This window comes from Brassica napus, chromosome A6 (genome assembly GCF_020379485.1).
Source record: "Brassica napus cultivar Da-Ae chromosome A6, Da-Ae, whole genome shotgun sequence".
Lineage (NCBI taxonomy): Eukaryota > Viridiplantae > Streptophyta > Magnoliopsida > Brassicales > Brassicaceae > Brassica > Brassica napus.
Genome location: NC_063439.1, coordinates 4,094,818 through 4,112,040, shown reverse-complemented (window position 1 = coordinate 4,112,040; position 17,223 = coordinate 4,094,818). Strand labels below are relative to the sequence as shown.

At 37.1% G+C, this 17,223-nt stretch overlaps 3 protein-coding genes and 1 pseudogene across 6 annotated transcripts; 2 read left to right on the top strand and 2 right to left on the bottom strand.

Moving 5' to 3' along the window:
- Positions 1 to 1,522: 1,522 nt before the first annotated feature.
- LOC106357917 (4-substituted benzoates-glutamate ligase GH3.12) lies at positions 1,523 to 3,986 on the top strand. Its single transcript, XM_013797637.3, is given in 5 exon segments — positions 1,523 to 1,818; positions 1,929 to 2,030; positions 2,119 to 2,321; positions 2,324 to 2,896; positions 2,992 to 3,986. Coding segments are annotated over 5 exon segments (1,719 nt in total). The 5' UTR covers positions 1,523 to 1,549; the 3' UTR covers positions 3,564 to 3,986.
- A 1,574-nt stretch (positions 3,987 to 5,560) lies between these two features.
- Positions 5,561 to 7,865, top strand: LOC125610174 (annotated as a pseudogene).
- A 611-nt stretch (positions 7,866 to 8,476) lies between these two features.
- Positions 8,477 to 11,600, bottom strand: LOC106357920 (ubiquitin-like-specific protease 1C). Of its 4 annotated transcripts, none has more exons than XM_048782122.1 (14): positions 11,150 to 11,600; positions 11,020 to 11,053; positions 10,867 to 10,952; positions 10,490 to 10,785; positions 10,362 to 10,410; positions 10,193 to 10,278; positions 10,076 to 10,105; positions 9,903 to 9,998; positions 9,697 to 9,799; positions 9,436 to 9,533; positions 9,147 to 9,269; positions 8,946 to 9,060; positions 8,745 to 8,852; positions 8,477 to 8,657 (listed from the first exon to the last, which is right to left on the bottom strand). In XM_048782122.1, exons 1-14 carry the CDS (start codon positions 11,495 to 11,497, stop codon positions 8,556 to 8,558), a joined length of 1,674 nt encoding a protein of 557 aa, XP_048638079.1. In that variant the 5' UTR covers positions 11,498 to 11,600; the 3' UTR covers positions 8,477 to 8,555. The 4 variants fall into 4 exon arrangements, with proteins under 4 accessions (XP_048638079.1, XP_048638080.1, XP_048638081.1 ...); XM_048782123.1 differs by having other exon boundaries at positions 10,867 to 10,928; XM_048782124.1 differs by having other exon boundaries at positions 10,867 to 10,928; positions 11,162 to 11,600.
- A 2,877-nt stretch (positions 11,601 to 14,477) lies between these two features.
- LOC106357916 (U-box domain-containing protein 18) lies at positions 14,478 to 17,189 on the bottom strand. Its single transcript, XM_013797636.3, is given in 2 exon segments — positions 14,478 to 16,011; positions 16,013 to 17,189. Coding segments are annotated over 2 exon segments (2,082 nt in total). The 5' UTR covers positions 16,798 to 17,189; the 3' UTR covers positions 14,478 to 14,714.
- Positions 17,190 to 17,223: the final 34 nt, after the last annotated feature.

The window sequence follows — 17,223 nt, the reverse complement described above, 5'->3', positions numbered from 1 at the left end:
ATTTAACATATAAATTTCCGTGACAAATATGAAAAGCATAGATTTTTGTACAATTTTGACAAAACAACTCAAAACATAGTTCTCCAATGTCTTAATAAAATATTATTTAAGGGTGCAATAATTAAATATATCAATTCAATAAATTTTGTAATTTATAGACAAAACAATAACACAACAAATTTTGAAACATTTCAAATTTTGAAACATTTGTTTAACCTATCGATTTCTTTTCATGAGAATCCAACTGAACAAGATAAAAAAAAAACAATTAGATTTACAAATATTTAATTACCATTTTATTCAATTTTGATTAATTTCAAGTTGTAATAATGTATCTTTTTGAAGTTACAAAAAATAATGTTCTTTCTTTATTACACTAGCATTATATATAGATTCTATATACACAAATAAATATAATATAACAACATAAGATTGCTTTCTCCGATTCATATGAAATTTTTTTAAGTTATCCACCAAAGCAAATTAATTAAATCAATCAAATTGTTAGAATACAACAAATTAATATATAATTTTATTTTAAATTAAATTATTTAAAGGTGTATTTTCATTAAAAACAAAATAATAAATAAGTAAAAATGATTTGATGGTAATTTTATGACATATATATATCAATTCAGTGAAAGAAATAGAAGCTTAATATGGAAAAAATCTTAAATACAAAAAACTCTAAAAATTGACAAAAAAAACTAATAAAAATTAAACTATGATATCACTTGAAAGCTTCTTAGACAATATTAATAAAATATTTTAGCGATAATTAGACAAATTTGATTTTTTTTGCCAGCCAAAATTTTATTATTAATTAGCATCAATTATTTCAAGATGTTTAAGAATGGATGGACCAAAAAAAATAGGATGGACATAAATGATATATGAACTATGAATAGTACTTTGTAAAACTGACTTAGATAACACATATGCACATCCATTTTCAGTCCTTTTTGATGCCTAAATTCAATTACTTTAGAGTAGTTATTCCACAAAGAGATCGTATGAGATATTGTTTTGATATTCAGATTTGTTTCTTGACTTTTAAGAAGATTGATAACTGTAAAATGCCTTCTTCGAATATAATATGTCTATAACCGAGTCCCCAACATGAGACAAGGTTGTTTAAAAAGTAAATAATTTTATTTTTCTTATATTATATAATAAATATATATTATTTACTGATAATAAAAATATAGTTATTCATCTATCACATATATCTATGCAAATATGCGAATCAAGTACAACAATCAAACAACATAATAATTTTCACAAAGAAAATTAAAAAAAAATATTTATGTTATATAGTCTTATTTTATATTCTTTAAATAATATAATACAATATTATACATTATTTTTTTAGAATTGAAAAATACATATAATATCTTATCTGCGCGTAGCGCGGTTAAAAACTCTAGTAATAGTGTAATGGATCTCTCATCAATAATGGTGTTCTATCTGTATAAATAAACCCCTCATATGGGGGGGGGGGGGGGGGGGGGGGGGGGGGGGGGGGTGAATAAGAATAAGAAGAACAAATATGAGCCTAGGCTGTGATCTCACCGTTCTAGAAGAGCTAACATCAAACGCGAAGCAAATACAAGATGATGTATTGAACAAGATACTCAATGCTAACGCAAACACAGAGTACCTCAAAAGGTTTCTCCAGGGGAGCTCTGATAAAGAGCTGTTCAAGAAGAATGTACCGGTGGTGAGCTATGAAGATGTTAAGCCTTATATCGATCGTGTTGCAAATGGAGAACCCTCTGATATCATTTCCGGCGAACCCATTACTGCGTTTTTCCGAAGGTATACACACCCACCATCTTGTTCTTATCATTGAATAACAAGAGTTTCTTATTTTACAAATGAAAGATTTTGATAAATCTAAAGAGTTATTGTAATTAATGGCCATTTAGCTCCGGAACTACTAGTGGGAATCAAAAGATATTTCCTGCGAACAACATCACTTTTGAGAATATTCTATTCGCCTTTTCCCTAAGCTCGGTCGTTATGTCCAAGTAATTTCCACAGGCTTCCTTTTTTTTATATATTTGACGCTTTCATGACGACGATGGGTTGATGATATCTTTTCTATTAATATTGAAGGCATGTTGAGGTTTATAAGCAAGGAAAGGTGATGAGCTTTACGTTCACTCAGACAATATCCACAACTCCTTGTGGTTTGCCTCTTGCTCCCGGGTTAACAAGCTTCATAAAGAGCGAATATTATAGGAGGCTCGCTAAAAATAGTACAAGCCCTTACCAGATCATACTGTGTCCGGACACCAAACAAAGCATGTACTGTCAACTTCCTGTGGTCTTGTCCAGAGAGACGAGGTTGTAAGCGTGGGTTCAGTATTCGCTTCTGTCTTGGTTCAAGTTATCCATTTTCTTGAAAACTACTGGAAAGAGTTGGCTAGTAATATAAGATCCGGTCATGTCAGCGAGTGGATCACCGACCTTAGTTGTAGAGAATCTGTCTCTACCATCCTTGTTGAGCCAAATCCTGAGTTGGCAGATCTAATCGAAAACGAGTGCGGACAAACATCTTGGCAAGGTATAGTTACACGACTTTGGCCTAAAGCCAAATGCATGGAAGCTATTATTACAGGAAGTATGGCTCAACACATCTCAGCGTTGGAGTTCTACTCTAATAAACTGCCTCTAGTTTCCCCAATTTATGGATCGTCTGAAGCATTTTTTGGGCTAAATTTGGAACCTCTATGCAAGCCACAACATGTGTCCTACACATTTCTACCCAACATGTCATACTTCGAGTTCATAGATGTTGATGTCGAAGGAGGAACCACGTCGGGAGAGGTTCTGGATCTTGTGGATGTAAAGTTAGGTCGGTACTATGAGCTCTTGGTCACAAACTTTTCCGGTAGAGTCCCCCTTTCAATTGTATTTATTATAAAATAAATCGAAATTACTTCCTTTTGTTTTAACTAATGTTCTTTTTTAATGTTTGGTTGTTAGGTTTACACAGATGTAGAGTGGGAGATGTTTTAGAGGCCACTGGGTACTACAACAAGACACCACAATTCAGATTCGTACGTAGGAAAACTACGGTTTTAAGCGTTCATCTAGAGCCAACGACTGAAGAAGATCTTTTAAAGGCGTTGGCTCGTGCCACAGTAATTCTTGAATCTTTGGAATTAATGTTGACAGGTTTTACATGCTATGGGGACGTCTCCACTGTACCGGGTCACTACGTTTTTTACTTGGAACTCAAAGCCAAAGTCAACAATAACAGCATTGATGATGAAGTACTTGATAACAAGGTATTGGTGGAATGTTGTCGTGTCATGGAGGAATCATTAAATGGTACTTATAGACGTTTCAGGAGGAAAAATGGATCGATTGGAGCTCTAGAGATAAGAGTGGTGCAACAAGGAACGTTTGATTCTCTCATGGACTTTTTTGTCTCCCGAGGTTCTTCTATATCTCAGTACAAGACACCTATGTGTATAAACTCTGCTGAGGCTTTAAAGGTTCTTGAAGACAAGGTTCTTGCTCGGTTCTTCAGCGACAAATCCCCTCCTATCTGATCCAGATATGATGATGACCACCGGTGAGAGTGGTTTGCGTGTTTATAAATTGCTTGTGGTTTATTTATTGTGTGTTTTTCTCCTTTTGTCGTTGTGTGTTAATGTTGTGGGTGATTCAGTTAAGTGTGATTGATGCATTTAAAAAAAAAATTCATAACTGTGTGATGAAAGCCATAATTGGAAGGCACTGATCAATGAGAATGTCTTGGTAAGAGTGGTCTATTCACAAAGAAATCTCTACCAGCCAAATCAAATCAAATCGTTTTCCATGCTTGACATTTTGAAAACTATATATAAATAAAATCAGATCGTTTTCACACGACATTTTGAAAAAACTTTTGCATCTAAAACTGAATCAGGGATATTGGCAAATATCCAAATCTGGTTATACATTAAACTAGGTTCTTTGAATAGAGATCCACTTTTCATTCAAAAACAAAAAAGAATCGAGATCCACGCATAGCCAAGCCTCCTAAGGTCCAAAGTGGACAATATCGTATTAATCGGAGAATATAGAGTTGGACACGGGATTTCATAATCCCAACAATTGGTATCAGAGCAGTTGACGAGAAATCTGCAAGAAGACCAAAATACCCTTCGAGTAGGAATGGGACCCTTCAAGGTGGAAAGAGAGGTTCGGCAGAGATTAGTCAGAAGATCCTGACATTATGGGAAGAGCATCCTTAAAGCCACTCAAAGTAAACCTTGCGACTAAGGGTGTCGAATGTCGAAGATGCGACAAGGCACCGAGATGATTCGCTAGAAGAAAGGGCACAAGGTGTGTGGTCCTTAGCTTGAGGGGGAGAATGAGAGATGTCAATCCAAGTCCCACATTGGATAATTAGACAAGGAGTGTCTAATATATAAAGAGATGTCCAACTCTAATAATACGAGGCTTTTTGGGATGGAAACCAAAAGTAAATCCATGCGGGCCAGCCTTCTAAGGCCCAAAGTGGACAATATCGTACTAATAAGATAAAATAGAATTAGACACGGGATTTCACAATCCCAACAAGATCCACGCATAGCCAAGCCTGGCTTGTATAAACTATATAGTTTCTACATTGAACAAATCATAAATCATTTTTTCAAGCTTGTCATTGACAATTTTAAAACCTTTTTGCATCTTTATAAATAATCCCCTGATGTGGGATTGGTGAATCAGACCTCTAAACAGAACAAAATATGAATCGAGGCTGTGATCTTACCGTTCTGGAAGAGCTAACGTCAAATGCGAGACAAATACAAGAAGATGTATTGAACAAGATACTCAAAGCTAACGCAAACACAGAGTACCTCCAAAGGTTTCTCCAGGGGAGCTCCGACAAAGATCTGTTAAAAAAAAAACCGCTTGTGGTTTTACGGTCTTTGGTGTGTGTTTGAGTGTAATATATTTAAATGTTTGATTGGTGTATGATATCTTCTCGTTGTTTTAATAACAGTCTGGTGTGTTATCTTATAAATAAATAAATAAATAAAACCGTCCAGTTCTTAATATATTCCGATAACGGCATGCACTCCTAGTTCTTCTTTCAAGCCTTTGAAGAACAGACTTGCAAGGAAATGATATGTGAAGAAAGGCCTAATTAGAGCATTGGTCAATCTTGGCATGAAACCGAGAGTTATTCTCACGGAATAGCTCAATGAGTTTTTTCCAGATTTTGATCCTCAAAGCGGGAGCCTTCATTGGGTTTAAACCACTTCTTAAACCCAGTAAAGATAACTAGATAAGACAAAATTTTGTATTAAAAACAAAAGAATATCTTGACACTGAATAAGGGACGTTGGCAGATATCCAAATCTGGTTTATATATATTAAACTAGCTTTCTTTGAATCGATCCACTCATAGTCCAGCCTGGCTTGTATAAACTTATATAGTAGTCTTTTACATTAAACAAATCAAAAATCGTTTTCCACGCTTAACAATTCAAAAAACCTTTGCATCTGTATAAAGAACCCCGAGGTTGGTGAATCAGACCTCCAAACAGAACAAAATATGAGTCTAGGCTGTGATCTCACTCTTCTGGAAGAGCTAACCTCAAATGCGAAGCAAATACAAGACGATGTATTGAACAAGATACTCAAAGCTAACGCAAACACAGAGTACCTCCAAAGGTTTCTCCAGGGGAGCTCTGATAAAGAGCTGTTCAAGAAGAACGTACCGGTGGTGAGCTATGAAGATGTTAAGCATTATATATATCGTGTCTCAAATGGAGAACCCTCGGATGTTATTTCCGGGGAACCCATCACTGCCTTTCTCCGAAGGTATGCGTACCATCTTATTATTGAATAACAAAAGAGTTTTTTTTTTATATATATATTTTACATATGAAATCTATTTGATAATATCTGAAATAGTTATATAAGTGTTGTAATTAATGATTATTTTAGCTCTGGAACTTCAAGTGGGAATCCAAAGATATTTCCTGCAAACAACATCTTCTTTAAGAATGTTCAGATCATCTATACCCTATGCTCGGTCGTTATGTCCAAGTAAGTTTCCACATGCATATCCTTCTTTTATATATTTGACACTTTACATGACGACGACGATAGATTGATATATATATATATATATATATATATATATTTTTGATTAATATTAAAGGCATGTCGATGGTTTTAAGGAAGGAAAGGTGATATGGTTTGCGTTCATCCAGCCAGCATCCACAACTCCTTGTGGTTTGCCTATTGCTCCTGTGCTAACAAGCTTCACAAAGAGCGAATATTATAGGAGCGTGGCAAAAAAAAGTACAAGCCCCGACCAGATCATAATGTGTCCGGATACCAAACAGAGTATGTACTGTCAACTTCTCTGTGGTCTTGTCCAGAGAGATGACGTAGTAAGTGTGGGTGCTGTGTTCGCTTCTGTCTTGGTTGGAGTTATCCATTTTCTTGAAAATTACTGGAAAGAGTTGGCTAGTAATATAAGATCCGGTCATCTCAGCGAGTGGATCACCGACCTTGGTTGTAGAGACTATGTCTCTATCCTCCTTGGAGACCCAAATCCTGAACTGGCTGATCTGATCGAAAACGTGTGCGGACAAAAATCTTGGCAAGGTATAGTTTCACGACTTTGGCCCAAAGCCAAATGCATTGATGCTATTATTACAGGAAGTATGGCTCAATACATCCCAGCATTGGAGTTCTACTCTAATAATGAACTTCCTCTAGTTTCCCTAAGGTATGCTTCGTCTGAGGCATATTTTGGGTTGAATTTGGAACCTCTGAGCAAACCACAACATGTCTCCTACACATTTCTACCCAACATGTCGTACTTCGAGTTCATAGATTGTCGATGGCGAGATTGTTGATCTTGTGAATGTGAAGTTGGGTCACTACTATGAGCCCTTGGTCACTAATTTTTCAGGTAGAGTCCCTTTCAATTGTATTTATTATTAACTAAACCGATATTACATTTTTTAGCTAATGTTGTTACAATATGGTTATGTTGAATGTTTAGGTTTACACAGATGTAGAGTGGGAGATGTTTTACAGGTCACTGGGTTTTACAATATGGCACCTCAGTTCAGATTTGTACGAAGAAAAAGTACGGTTCTAAGCAGGGCCGGGCCTAAGAGATTTTGGCCCAGAAGCAAACAAAATTTTTTGGCCCATTATCTTCAAAAATCAGAAAAAGTTGCTTAAAAAGAGGTCTGGAGGATTAAACTCTGCACCTCTCATGCGCGTCCCGGCGCTCTTACCAGTAGAACTAGTGTAACATTTACGTAATTGTTGGCCCTTTAATTATATATATCTTGTACGGCCCCAAGCACATGCTTTATGTGCCTCTACTCAGACCCGGCCCTGGTTCTAAGCGTCTATGCAGAGCCAACAACTGAAGATCTTTTAAAAGCGTTAGCTCGTGCTACTGTCATTCTTGAGTCTTCGGATTTGATGATCACGGGTTTCACATGCTATGCCGATATATCCACTGTACCGGGTCACTACGTTTTTTATATGGAACTCAAAGCAAAAGTCAACAATACTAGCATTGATGATTTAGTACTTGATACCAAGGTATTGGTTGAATGTTGTTGTGTCATGGAAGAATCATTGAATGGTTCTTATAGGAGTTTCAGGAGGAAAAATGGATGGATAGGAGCTCTAGAGATAAGAGTGGTGCAACAAGGAACGTTTGCTTCTCTCATGGACTTTTTTGTCTGCCGAGGTTCTTCTATATCTCAGTACAAGACACCTATGTGCTTAGAATCTGCTGAGGCTTTAAAAGTTCTTGAAGACAAGGTTCTTGCTCGGTTCTTCAGCGACAAATCCCCTCCTATCTGATCACCTACTTGAAGAATAATGGAGCATGGTTTAAGTATGTTTGAGGGTGTTATACTTTTAAATATATGATTGGATTATTACATCTTCTCGTCTTTTTTAAGAAAATAATAATTTGGTGTGTCATCATAAAACCGTTCATATCTTAACATATTCTGATTATGGCATGCATTCTTTTCAAGCTTTTGAAGAAAAGACTTTCAAAATGCAATGATCTGTGATGAGAAAGCACTAATTAAAGAGCATTGATCAATGTGAATGTCTTCGCATAAGTCAGGAACTCTGTTCTGTACAGCTTTAATCTATTTGATTACTTCTCACCGAATACCGCAACGAGTTTGTTCTATATTTTGATCCTCAAAGCGGAGGCTTCATTTGGTTTAAACCAGTTCTTATGAATCTGGAGGTAGAAACAAGACAAGAATTTGTGTTAACAACAAAAGTGTTTAAGAAGAGAGGAGGAATATATATATAATAAAAGAGAGAGAGACGCACCATCCCCAAAAACGAACTAGATCACCTACTTATAAATTGCTTTTGGTTTTGTCTTTGTGTGCATTCTTATTTATTTTTATTGTGGGTGATTCAGTCAAGATTGATGCACTCTTCTTATTTTTTTACAACTGTGTGATGAAAGCCATACTTAAGAAATCACTGATAAATGAGAATGTTTGGCATAAATCAGGGACTCTGTTCTATGTACAGCTTTAAACTGTTTGATTACTCTCAAGGAATAGCTCAATGAGTTTGTTCCAGATTCTGATCCTCAAAGCGGAGGCTTCTTTGGGTTCAAACCACTTCTTGTGAATCTGGAGTTGGAAACAAGACACCGACTAGTGTTAACAACAGTTTTTATAAGAGAGAGGAAGAATAGAGATACTAGAAGAGAAACGCACCATTCCCAGATCCTGCAGTTTCAACCTCTTAGGAGCATCTTCGATGAACCGTTGTATAAACAAGAGCACAAACAGACCACAGTCGAAATCATTCTTTTGCTGCGGAACCTGTGGAGTGAAAAGTGAAATGCCATATAGTTTAGATGAAGACTACAATTTGTCTTCTAAGAAATACTACTTAAAATGGTAAAAGAGACTAGCCTTCACTTCTGCTTCGTTGATCCTATCTGGAAGGTCTCTCCATATCTTTTCTGAGATTGGTAAATCTGGTAGACAGGCATCTTGATTCAGGTAACTCCATTCCTCAATCAGAAACCTAATCAAAACCACAAATGTGAGACAAAATAATCTAAGTGTCTTAACACTGAGAAACTGTATGCAATGCTTTCTCTAGTCTCTCACCTTTTGACGTTATTAAAAATTGATCTTGTTGGATGAAGTCCCAACGAATCCAAGTGAAGTATAGTCAAACCTGATTCATCCTCCTTGTCTGGGATGCAAATGATTACCAAACTCCAGTGGAGACTGAAACATGTAAGAGAACAAATTATTACGCAATCAAAGAACATACTGAGATAAGCCATAACTCTGATCTAAAATAGCACTTTATGCATAATAAATTACTGATTATCATGCCTTAAAGATGCAATCATGGAAGTATCAATAGACAACAGTTCAGGAAATTACTTACTCCTCATGAATTGGTATAAATATATATGATTTACGGAATAGATCAAAACCTTTCCACCACCGTCTCAACCTCACAAAAGATGCTTCCTTGTCGTTACCCTACTTACATTGAAAAGAAAAGACAAAGAGACCCGCATGAGTAACCAAAAAGAAATATATCACAAGATTCAAAGCTCTTAATTATTGTCACAGTTGAACATAAATCATTTAGATTCAACCATCTCTGGTAAAACAATGAAACTTCAGGACAACAGAAAACAACCTTGTATGAAACAGCTTCTATGAGCTTCTTGTAAAAAAATGTGTTAAAGAAGTGGCAATCAGCAGCTGTCTGATTCGCTGCAAACACCTGGTGCTGCAGGAACCTAGCCAAACAAAAGGGAGAATAATCACACACAATTAAAAAAAAAAGTATTAACACAAGATAGATAATTTAAAAATGTTAAAGTCTGTCACTCAAAAAGTTACCTGATGTAGAAATTTATAACTGGAGATGTAAGACATTCTCGAGGTGAAAGGCATTTAAGATCATCAAGAGACACTTGAACAAGGTCTGGGTCATCCCTTGATAGTGACCAAAAAAATAACAATGTCAGTAAGTAATCCTACACCAACTACTACATGAAAGCTTTTACACTAACCTTAATGGGTAGCAAATATCTCCCGGTAACCTGCAGATTTTCACTAAAACTAAGTTACTTCCAATTAAGAATCACAGTCACTTGATGAAAGGCAAAACAGAAACAACTCTTTTTTACCCTTCAGGAAGTTCAAGTGCTTCCTCTACTACCACTGGAGACTCAGGTTCCTCTTCATCCAAATTAATTACTTTATCATCTGATTTCTATAGCAAACAAAAAGTTAGAAAAGTTGCTAAGCTCAGCTTACATTAATAATGTACAAAATGTATGGAATAAGATGAGATACCTTCCTGCAGCTTGACCTCTGTGATAGAGATGCTTTACAGCTCAACTCCCTATGAGAAAAAAAAAAGTAAATATACGTCAACACACTAAATTCTCTATGAAGCAGTAGCATAGAGAAAAGATAGGAACCTAGGAGTATCATAGCCAACGACGTTGTCCTCATCATCATCATCATCAACGAGCAAATAAGGGGAAGTCTCCTTTGTCTTTCTTTTTCTACTTACAGAAGCTTCATCATGTTCTCGCTTCCCTTTTGGATCCTTAAATCCAGAATAAAAGTTCGTTTCACCGATCAGAGACTTGCCTAGTCTCGGCAACGACCGCCACCCATTGCTTTGCTTTGTTGCCGTCTCTCCACCAGCCTTTCCTTTCCACTTTTCACGTCCCAAATCTTCACTAAACAGTTTCACTGGTCGAGCCTCCACCTGTCAAACAAAAGGATTATCAAGCCGAGAAGCAGCAACTTGAAAAACAACAAGAGGGAATGAAGAAAAAAAGCATCATACTTTGAGATTAACACTAAAATGAGAAACGAATGTTGACCGAGACGCCTCTTTCGATCCTGTAGCTGTATTCGCTTTCTTACACACATCTTTAAGAACTTTAAACTTTAAGCACTCTTCAACAAACATTAGCATGGACAAAAAAAAATAAAATACCTGAGCTTTTTAGGATCTGACATTCGTCCGTATCCTAACAAAACCAGTGAAAGTGACAAACTTTAGACATAAAAGACAGAACACAAACACGGACATTCAAAAAGGTTTCTTTTTTTTTTTGAACACAAACCAAAGGACGAACCGACTTGGCGCGGCGGAGCAACCGTCGCTGCTTCTCGTACTCGAGCCTTCCGATTCTGGAACGGATTCTCTCGCCCTTGTCCGGTAACTTGTCGGCGAAAGAAGCGAGAAGCGACCTCTGACGCTTAAGATAATCGTCGAGCTCGCTCTCCTTGAGGGATTTCACGCAGACGGCGGAATCGTCGCCGGAGAAAGTAGGCTCGTGCGGCGGCGGGGTTTTGTCGACGATCTCCAAGTCGGGGACTCCCTCGTCGACCAAAACATTGTCCCAATCTATGTTGAAGCTCTTCGTCGGCGTCTCGACACGATCTAACTCGATTACTTTTTGCCTCTTCATCTCTTCATCTAGTTAAGAAAAAAAAAAACCCTTGTTTTCGGTCGGAATCTACCGGGTTACGTTTTAGAGATCACTCTATATAGTTGGATAGTTCGATTCTTTTTTTTTTCTTTTTCACTGAAATTTTATTAATGGGTCATGGTCCAACTGGACCAAGCCCAACACAAACAGACAAAGGCCCAAACAACGAGGAAACAGAAAACACGGGCCTAAAGCCCAAGATGGATCCCGTTGAGGAAGACGCTTGCTCATCCCACCACGTGTAACGACGCCCGGCGTCTTGAGACACGCGTCAAGGAGAGGACTAGCCACCTTCCACCGGCGATAGAGGAGGAGACTCGACGGAAAACTCCGCCGTCGACAGAGCTAAGCCGATGAAGAACCGCACACGAAGGAGCAATCTTCACGGCGATCAAGTCACACACCGGATCTAAGTTTCCAAGAAAATCAAATCGCCTACAATCGATCCCACCACCATCGATCTTCCTGCTTGAGAATCAGACATCTTTAATGATAAGAAGAAGCTCGAAGATGAAGCGGCTCGCGAGGAGAAGAGGAAGAGAGAACCGAGGCTAAGGAAAGAGAGGCGATTGAACCGATAAGAACTCGAAACGTCGATCAACGAAACCGGGAGAACCCCGGTGAGAAGCCGCCGTCGCCATCGAGAAGAGCACGACGCGGAGCCAAAAGCCGGATAGCTCCGTCATGAAGACCGCGAGCCACCAGAGTCAGAGCCGGCTATACTCGTCAGAAAGACCGACGTATACCGGAGTCAGAGTCGCCGACAGGAACCGGCGATAGAAACAGAGCATCATCTCGATCTCTTCTTCGTGAAGGATACGAGAGAGAGAACGAAGAAGAGAGAGAAGCTCTGTTCTTTTGTTTGATAGTTCGATTCTCAAACGTTCCGTGTGCTAAAGAAAATATTGAGAAAAACAGAAACAAAAAGTATGGGCTTTTTAACTCAACACACAAAGAAACAATTGGCGCAAAAAAAAGCCCAAATGTACTACTATATATTAAATGAAAAACAACTTAATTAACTTTTATTTATGTGTATGTGTCAATCATAGAAAAAGTTTTTTAAAAATAATTATAATTTGATTGGTTGAATAATATTTAATTTTAATTTTTTTTATTAAATCTAAAATAAAAGATAAGTCTAAAACTAGTTAATATCACTCACCAAATAGTCTAAATGATATTACAAATAAACATTTATGGTAATTAATTGTCAAAATTATAGAAAGTGTAATAATGTTTGATTAATTCTTTTTATAGTAATATACTACATAAAATTATTAGTAGAACATAATTTATAAAAATCGATATAATGATTTCATATTATTATATAAAACATTATAAGAATTATAATAATTATTAATGTTTTATCATGTACATATATATCTTATAATTCATTTATAAAAAATTATAAAATTATTTATCATGGCTTACAAAATTAATTTATCTTAATTTTAAATGATTTATCTGAGTTTATAAAATATTATAAAAGATAAAATTCTCCTGTTAAACGAAAAGTCACTTAAGTGATTTTAGCGTAGATGGAGATCATTCGTGAAGTCTTAAGAAATTATTAAGATTTGCTTGGTCGATAAATTTAATTTTATTTATTTTAGTTTACATTTAAAATAAAAATAAATTTAGAACCAAGTAATATCACTTGTCAAATAATCTACAATATTTTATAAATAATGATTTATGGAACTAATTGTTGAAATTATATAAAAAATACTAACGTTTGACCAATTATTTTTTATATTTATAAATTAAATAATATAATGGACAAAACTTTTATAATTTATAATTATTTTAATTAGATCTAAAATAAAAAATAAGTCTAAAGGTACTCATTGTCATTTGCCAAATAACCTAAATGACAAATAATAATTAATGGTAATAATTTATAATTAATTATTATTATTTATTTATTTTGAATGAATGTAAAATTTTATTCAATCAAAACTTTGTACATCTAGTGTTTCTGTTTTGTTTTGTAGGAGATTAACTATACTCTAGGTTCTATGGAAACATGTTGTTTCTTCATGATGGCGTCTTTCTGGTTTCAAACCAAGTGATCAAACTCTCTTCAAGATACTTGTGTCCCAGTCCCTTTACCGAGAGTAACTTGAGTCTGATTGTTTTATCTACAAACTTGGTGATGACACTTGCAGTTTGCGGCTGCTCTTCATGTCTACGGGTGCTTTGCTCTTTCCATAGCACATGAACCCTAGCTCAAAATATATTCGTATCTACAAAAATTATTAATCTAGTATAATGTATGTATATATTTTATAAATAATTAAGCTTTGAAAATTGGACAGATTTGAGAACTTTGATTTTTTAAAAAAAATTTACATTTAAATCAAATAATATAGTGAATAAGGTAATGTTATGATTAAAAAGAATTCTAAGATGAATTTTTGGTTTATTGATTGTATTTTTGTATTACAATTTAAAGAGAAAAATAAATATCTGGTAAAAAATATGTAAAAAATTAGGAAAACATTAGCAAAATATAATAAAAAGAACGAAATGATAATTAGAAAAATAAGAAGAGGCAGAAAAATATGCATAATATGTGTTGGTGAAGTTAATGTGATAATTACATATATAATTACACAAACATTTGTTATTACTAAATATTCTTTAGTTATTTTTACATCAAATTTACAGAAGCTTTATGACTGATTTTCAAACTATTTGAAATTAAAAAAATCATATTTTTAATGTTTTTAATTATTATTCAAAATTTATGAGATTGTATCCACAATATATATTTTCATATAATATTTATATCCGTGAATTCACAAACAAGCACCTAATTATATCTTTAATATCCTCTACAATCTTTTTATTTGATTTCAGTTTTAATATGTTAATTGATAAATTTAAATTGAATAAATTTGGTGATAATTCGAGCAATTCTCCTCCAATTTGTTTCACTTCAGTGAAATAGTTGTTGTTTGAAAATTCGTTTTATTTCCAGTAAAATATAATAATTACATTATGGACACGGCTTCTCCTTCAAAAAACCAGAAGCTCATGCTCTTTGGATTTTTTAAACACACCTGAGCTTATATATACTTAACCCCTTTATGAAAGAAAGAATAAATAATTTCAACCCCCTTAATCTAAGTAATTGATTATTTCTTTTGGTAAAAAACCCTTTCAAATACTCAAGGGCTATATACCAAAATCACCATGCGTGGATGAACCGTCCTCTTTGAAAACTCGGTTCAACTGAACCGGTTTTCCTCTCCTGGTACTCATGAATCATTCTGATAAGCGCACTAGCCTTTTTGCTTCCCCCATATTCGCCGTTACTTATCACCGTGTAAAGCGACCCCATCACCACCGAGTCCTTCACAAGAACCCCAACGACGTCGTTCCCCGCGTTAAGACACAGGTTCAGAACCAAACCAACACAGTGCTGTTTCACCGCCGGCGAAGCTTCAGAAGAAGACAAAATCTTCACCGCGAGTTTCAACCCGCCGCGACGGATCACACCAATCGTCCCGTCGGGATACTCCGCCAACTTCGCCAGCGTCGCTAAACAATCCGCCGTGAGCTCACCTCCCGTTTCCTCGTCTCTCAGCAGATCGAGAAGAGCCGGAACAGCTCCGGCGGCGAGGACGCGCCAGTGGTTTTCGGGTTGCATCAGCAAACCCATAACCGCGAGCAACGCGTTGCGTTTCGCCGAGTCGCCGAACTCGTCCCCTGTAACGATCCTCATCAGTCCAGGAATCGCGTCTGCGTTTTCACCGATGAGTAAGCTGTAGTCTTCGACGGAAGAGAGATAAAACAGAGCAGAAGCAGCGTATAGCCTCGTCTCTGTTTTATCTCCTTCGTTGAGAATCTCCACGATGAGCCCCAACCCTTCTCCTGCGATCTCACCTTTCCCGGCGGCGTGTTTAGAGAGATTCAATAGCGCAGCCATTGCGTTTTCTTGAATCCTCGAGTCTTCTGAAGCCAGAAGGTTTATAAGCGGACTCACGCAGCCAGCTTCGACCAGACAAGATCTATTAAAACTACCTGTCTTGGTCAGAACGCGAATCTCTCTTAGAGCTCTGTAAACCGTCTCTTCATCCCCGTTTGTTATCAGCTCTGAAGTGAGAAACCTCGCGATGAGTCTTCCTGCTCCTTTCGCGGCTAAACTATCTGGCGCCACGTCACCGTGACTTTTTCTTTTTCGACTATTGATCGCCAAAACGACGCCGTTTGCTCTGCAGTGCTTTTGGATCACGTGGCTCACGGAAACGTTGTTAACCAACTCGGTACTGGTCAGGATCTTTCCGGTTTTGGGGCACGTGATGTTCCCGGATCCGAACCATTTCGTGATGGAGCTCCGATCGTACGTGTGCCCTGTTTCTATGACCACAGGATCCGTCATGATCTCTAGAGAAATCGGGCAGAGAAGATCCTCAACTTTTATTCCTCGAAACAAATCTTCATGAACACGCAACTCGCTTTCATCACGATGAAGATGATGATCTCTTGTTCAGTATCACGCATCTGCAATAGCATATGAACCCCATTAAGCTGCTGAGAAGCTCGACTCTAGCGTTACTATTATTATTATTCTTCTTATTCTCTAACCGCTCCGCTTCTATCTCTTCTCCGAGAAAGTTTACTTCTTTAACGCAATCTCCCCATGTTCGGACCCCTACGTGATCCAAGATCCGGTTTATTTCATCCGGTTCAGGGCTGACTCTATTCTCGAACAAAGCAAGTACTTGATTAACGGAATCTATAACCTTTTTATCATCCGAGTCGGGTCGGACTACGTGTTTACGGGCTTGTTGCACCACTAGGTCGATCAGCTCGTTGACTTCGCTCGGTAAGTCAACGAACGAGACAGGAAACGCGCTGAGGCTAGTGGAAATGGATAGAGTCAGGACCTGGAGATGATCCGAGACTTGATCTGAGCTCATCAACATACATACTCTAGCTCCGTCTCTCGTGCAGTCTTCTAGAAGGAACTTGAGTTTCTGGAAGATGACGTGGATTTCCGAGAGGCTCGAGACGCCGGGAAAGTAGCGTCTTGGAGACCCGACTCGGATCCGGATCTCTTCCAAGACGATAGCTAGGTTTTGGATCTGCCTGATGGTTTTTTGGAAGCTTCGTTTGTTGGTGGAGAAGTGTTTCTGCTTGAACGTGAGGATGTCGCCGGCGAGTTGAATCAGCGAGTCGAGTAGGGTGGTTAGGGAGATTGATTTGCAGGGTTGCACAGCCGGGAATGTCAGGATCCGGCGATTTGACCCGGTTTTAGAGTGGATCATATCTCTTATATGACTTGTGATTCAAATTTTGTGTTTCTGGATGTTTGTGTTTGTTTCGACTTTAAGATCGAGAAAGTAGGCGAAAATATATAATCAGTTGGCAAGTGTGTCAACTATTTAGACGCGTGGCTATTCATTATTGGGTGTTTTTCTTGGAAACCCTGACCACTGACAATGTGCCACGTGAGATCCATCGTAAACGAGGAACAGGTTGCTTCGTAGATCGGTTTATATGGACTGAGAGGTCGACACGTGGTCGTGGAGTGTATGAGGATCCACGTGATCATGAAGTTACGTGCATGGAGGCTGCCGACAATTGGTACGACCCATGTGTAAGGGTAAGGAGGAGTTGGGATATTTCCTCGTTCAATTTTTCATAACCTATTTTATATAATTTATTAAAGATTAATTAATCTTATGTTTACG

Excerpts from the sequence above, each read along its gene's own strand:
- LOC106357920 (XM_048782122.1), bottom strand. The coding sequence starts at position 11,497 with ATGAAGAGGCAAAAAGTAATCGAGTTAGATCGTGTCGAGACGCCGACG. Across the intron at positions 10,279-10,361 it reads AGAGGTCAAGCTGCAGGAAG|AAATCAGATGATAAAGTAAT; the intron begins GTATCTCATCTT and ends TGTTTGCTATAG. Across the intron at positions 9,061-9,146 it reads ATTTTTAATAACGTCAAAAG|GTTTCTGATTGAGGAATGGA; the intron begins GTGAGAGACTAG and ends GGTTTTGATTAG.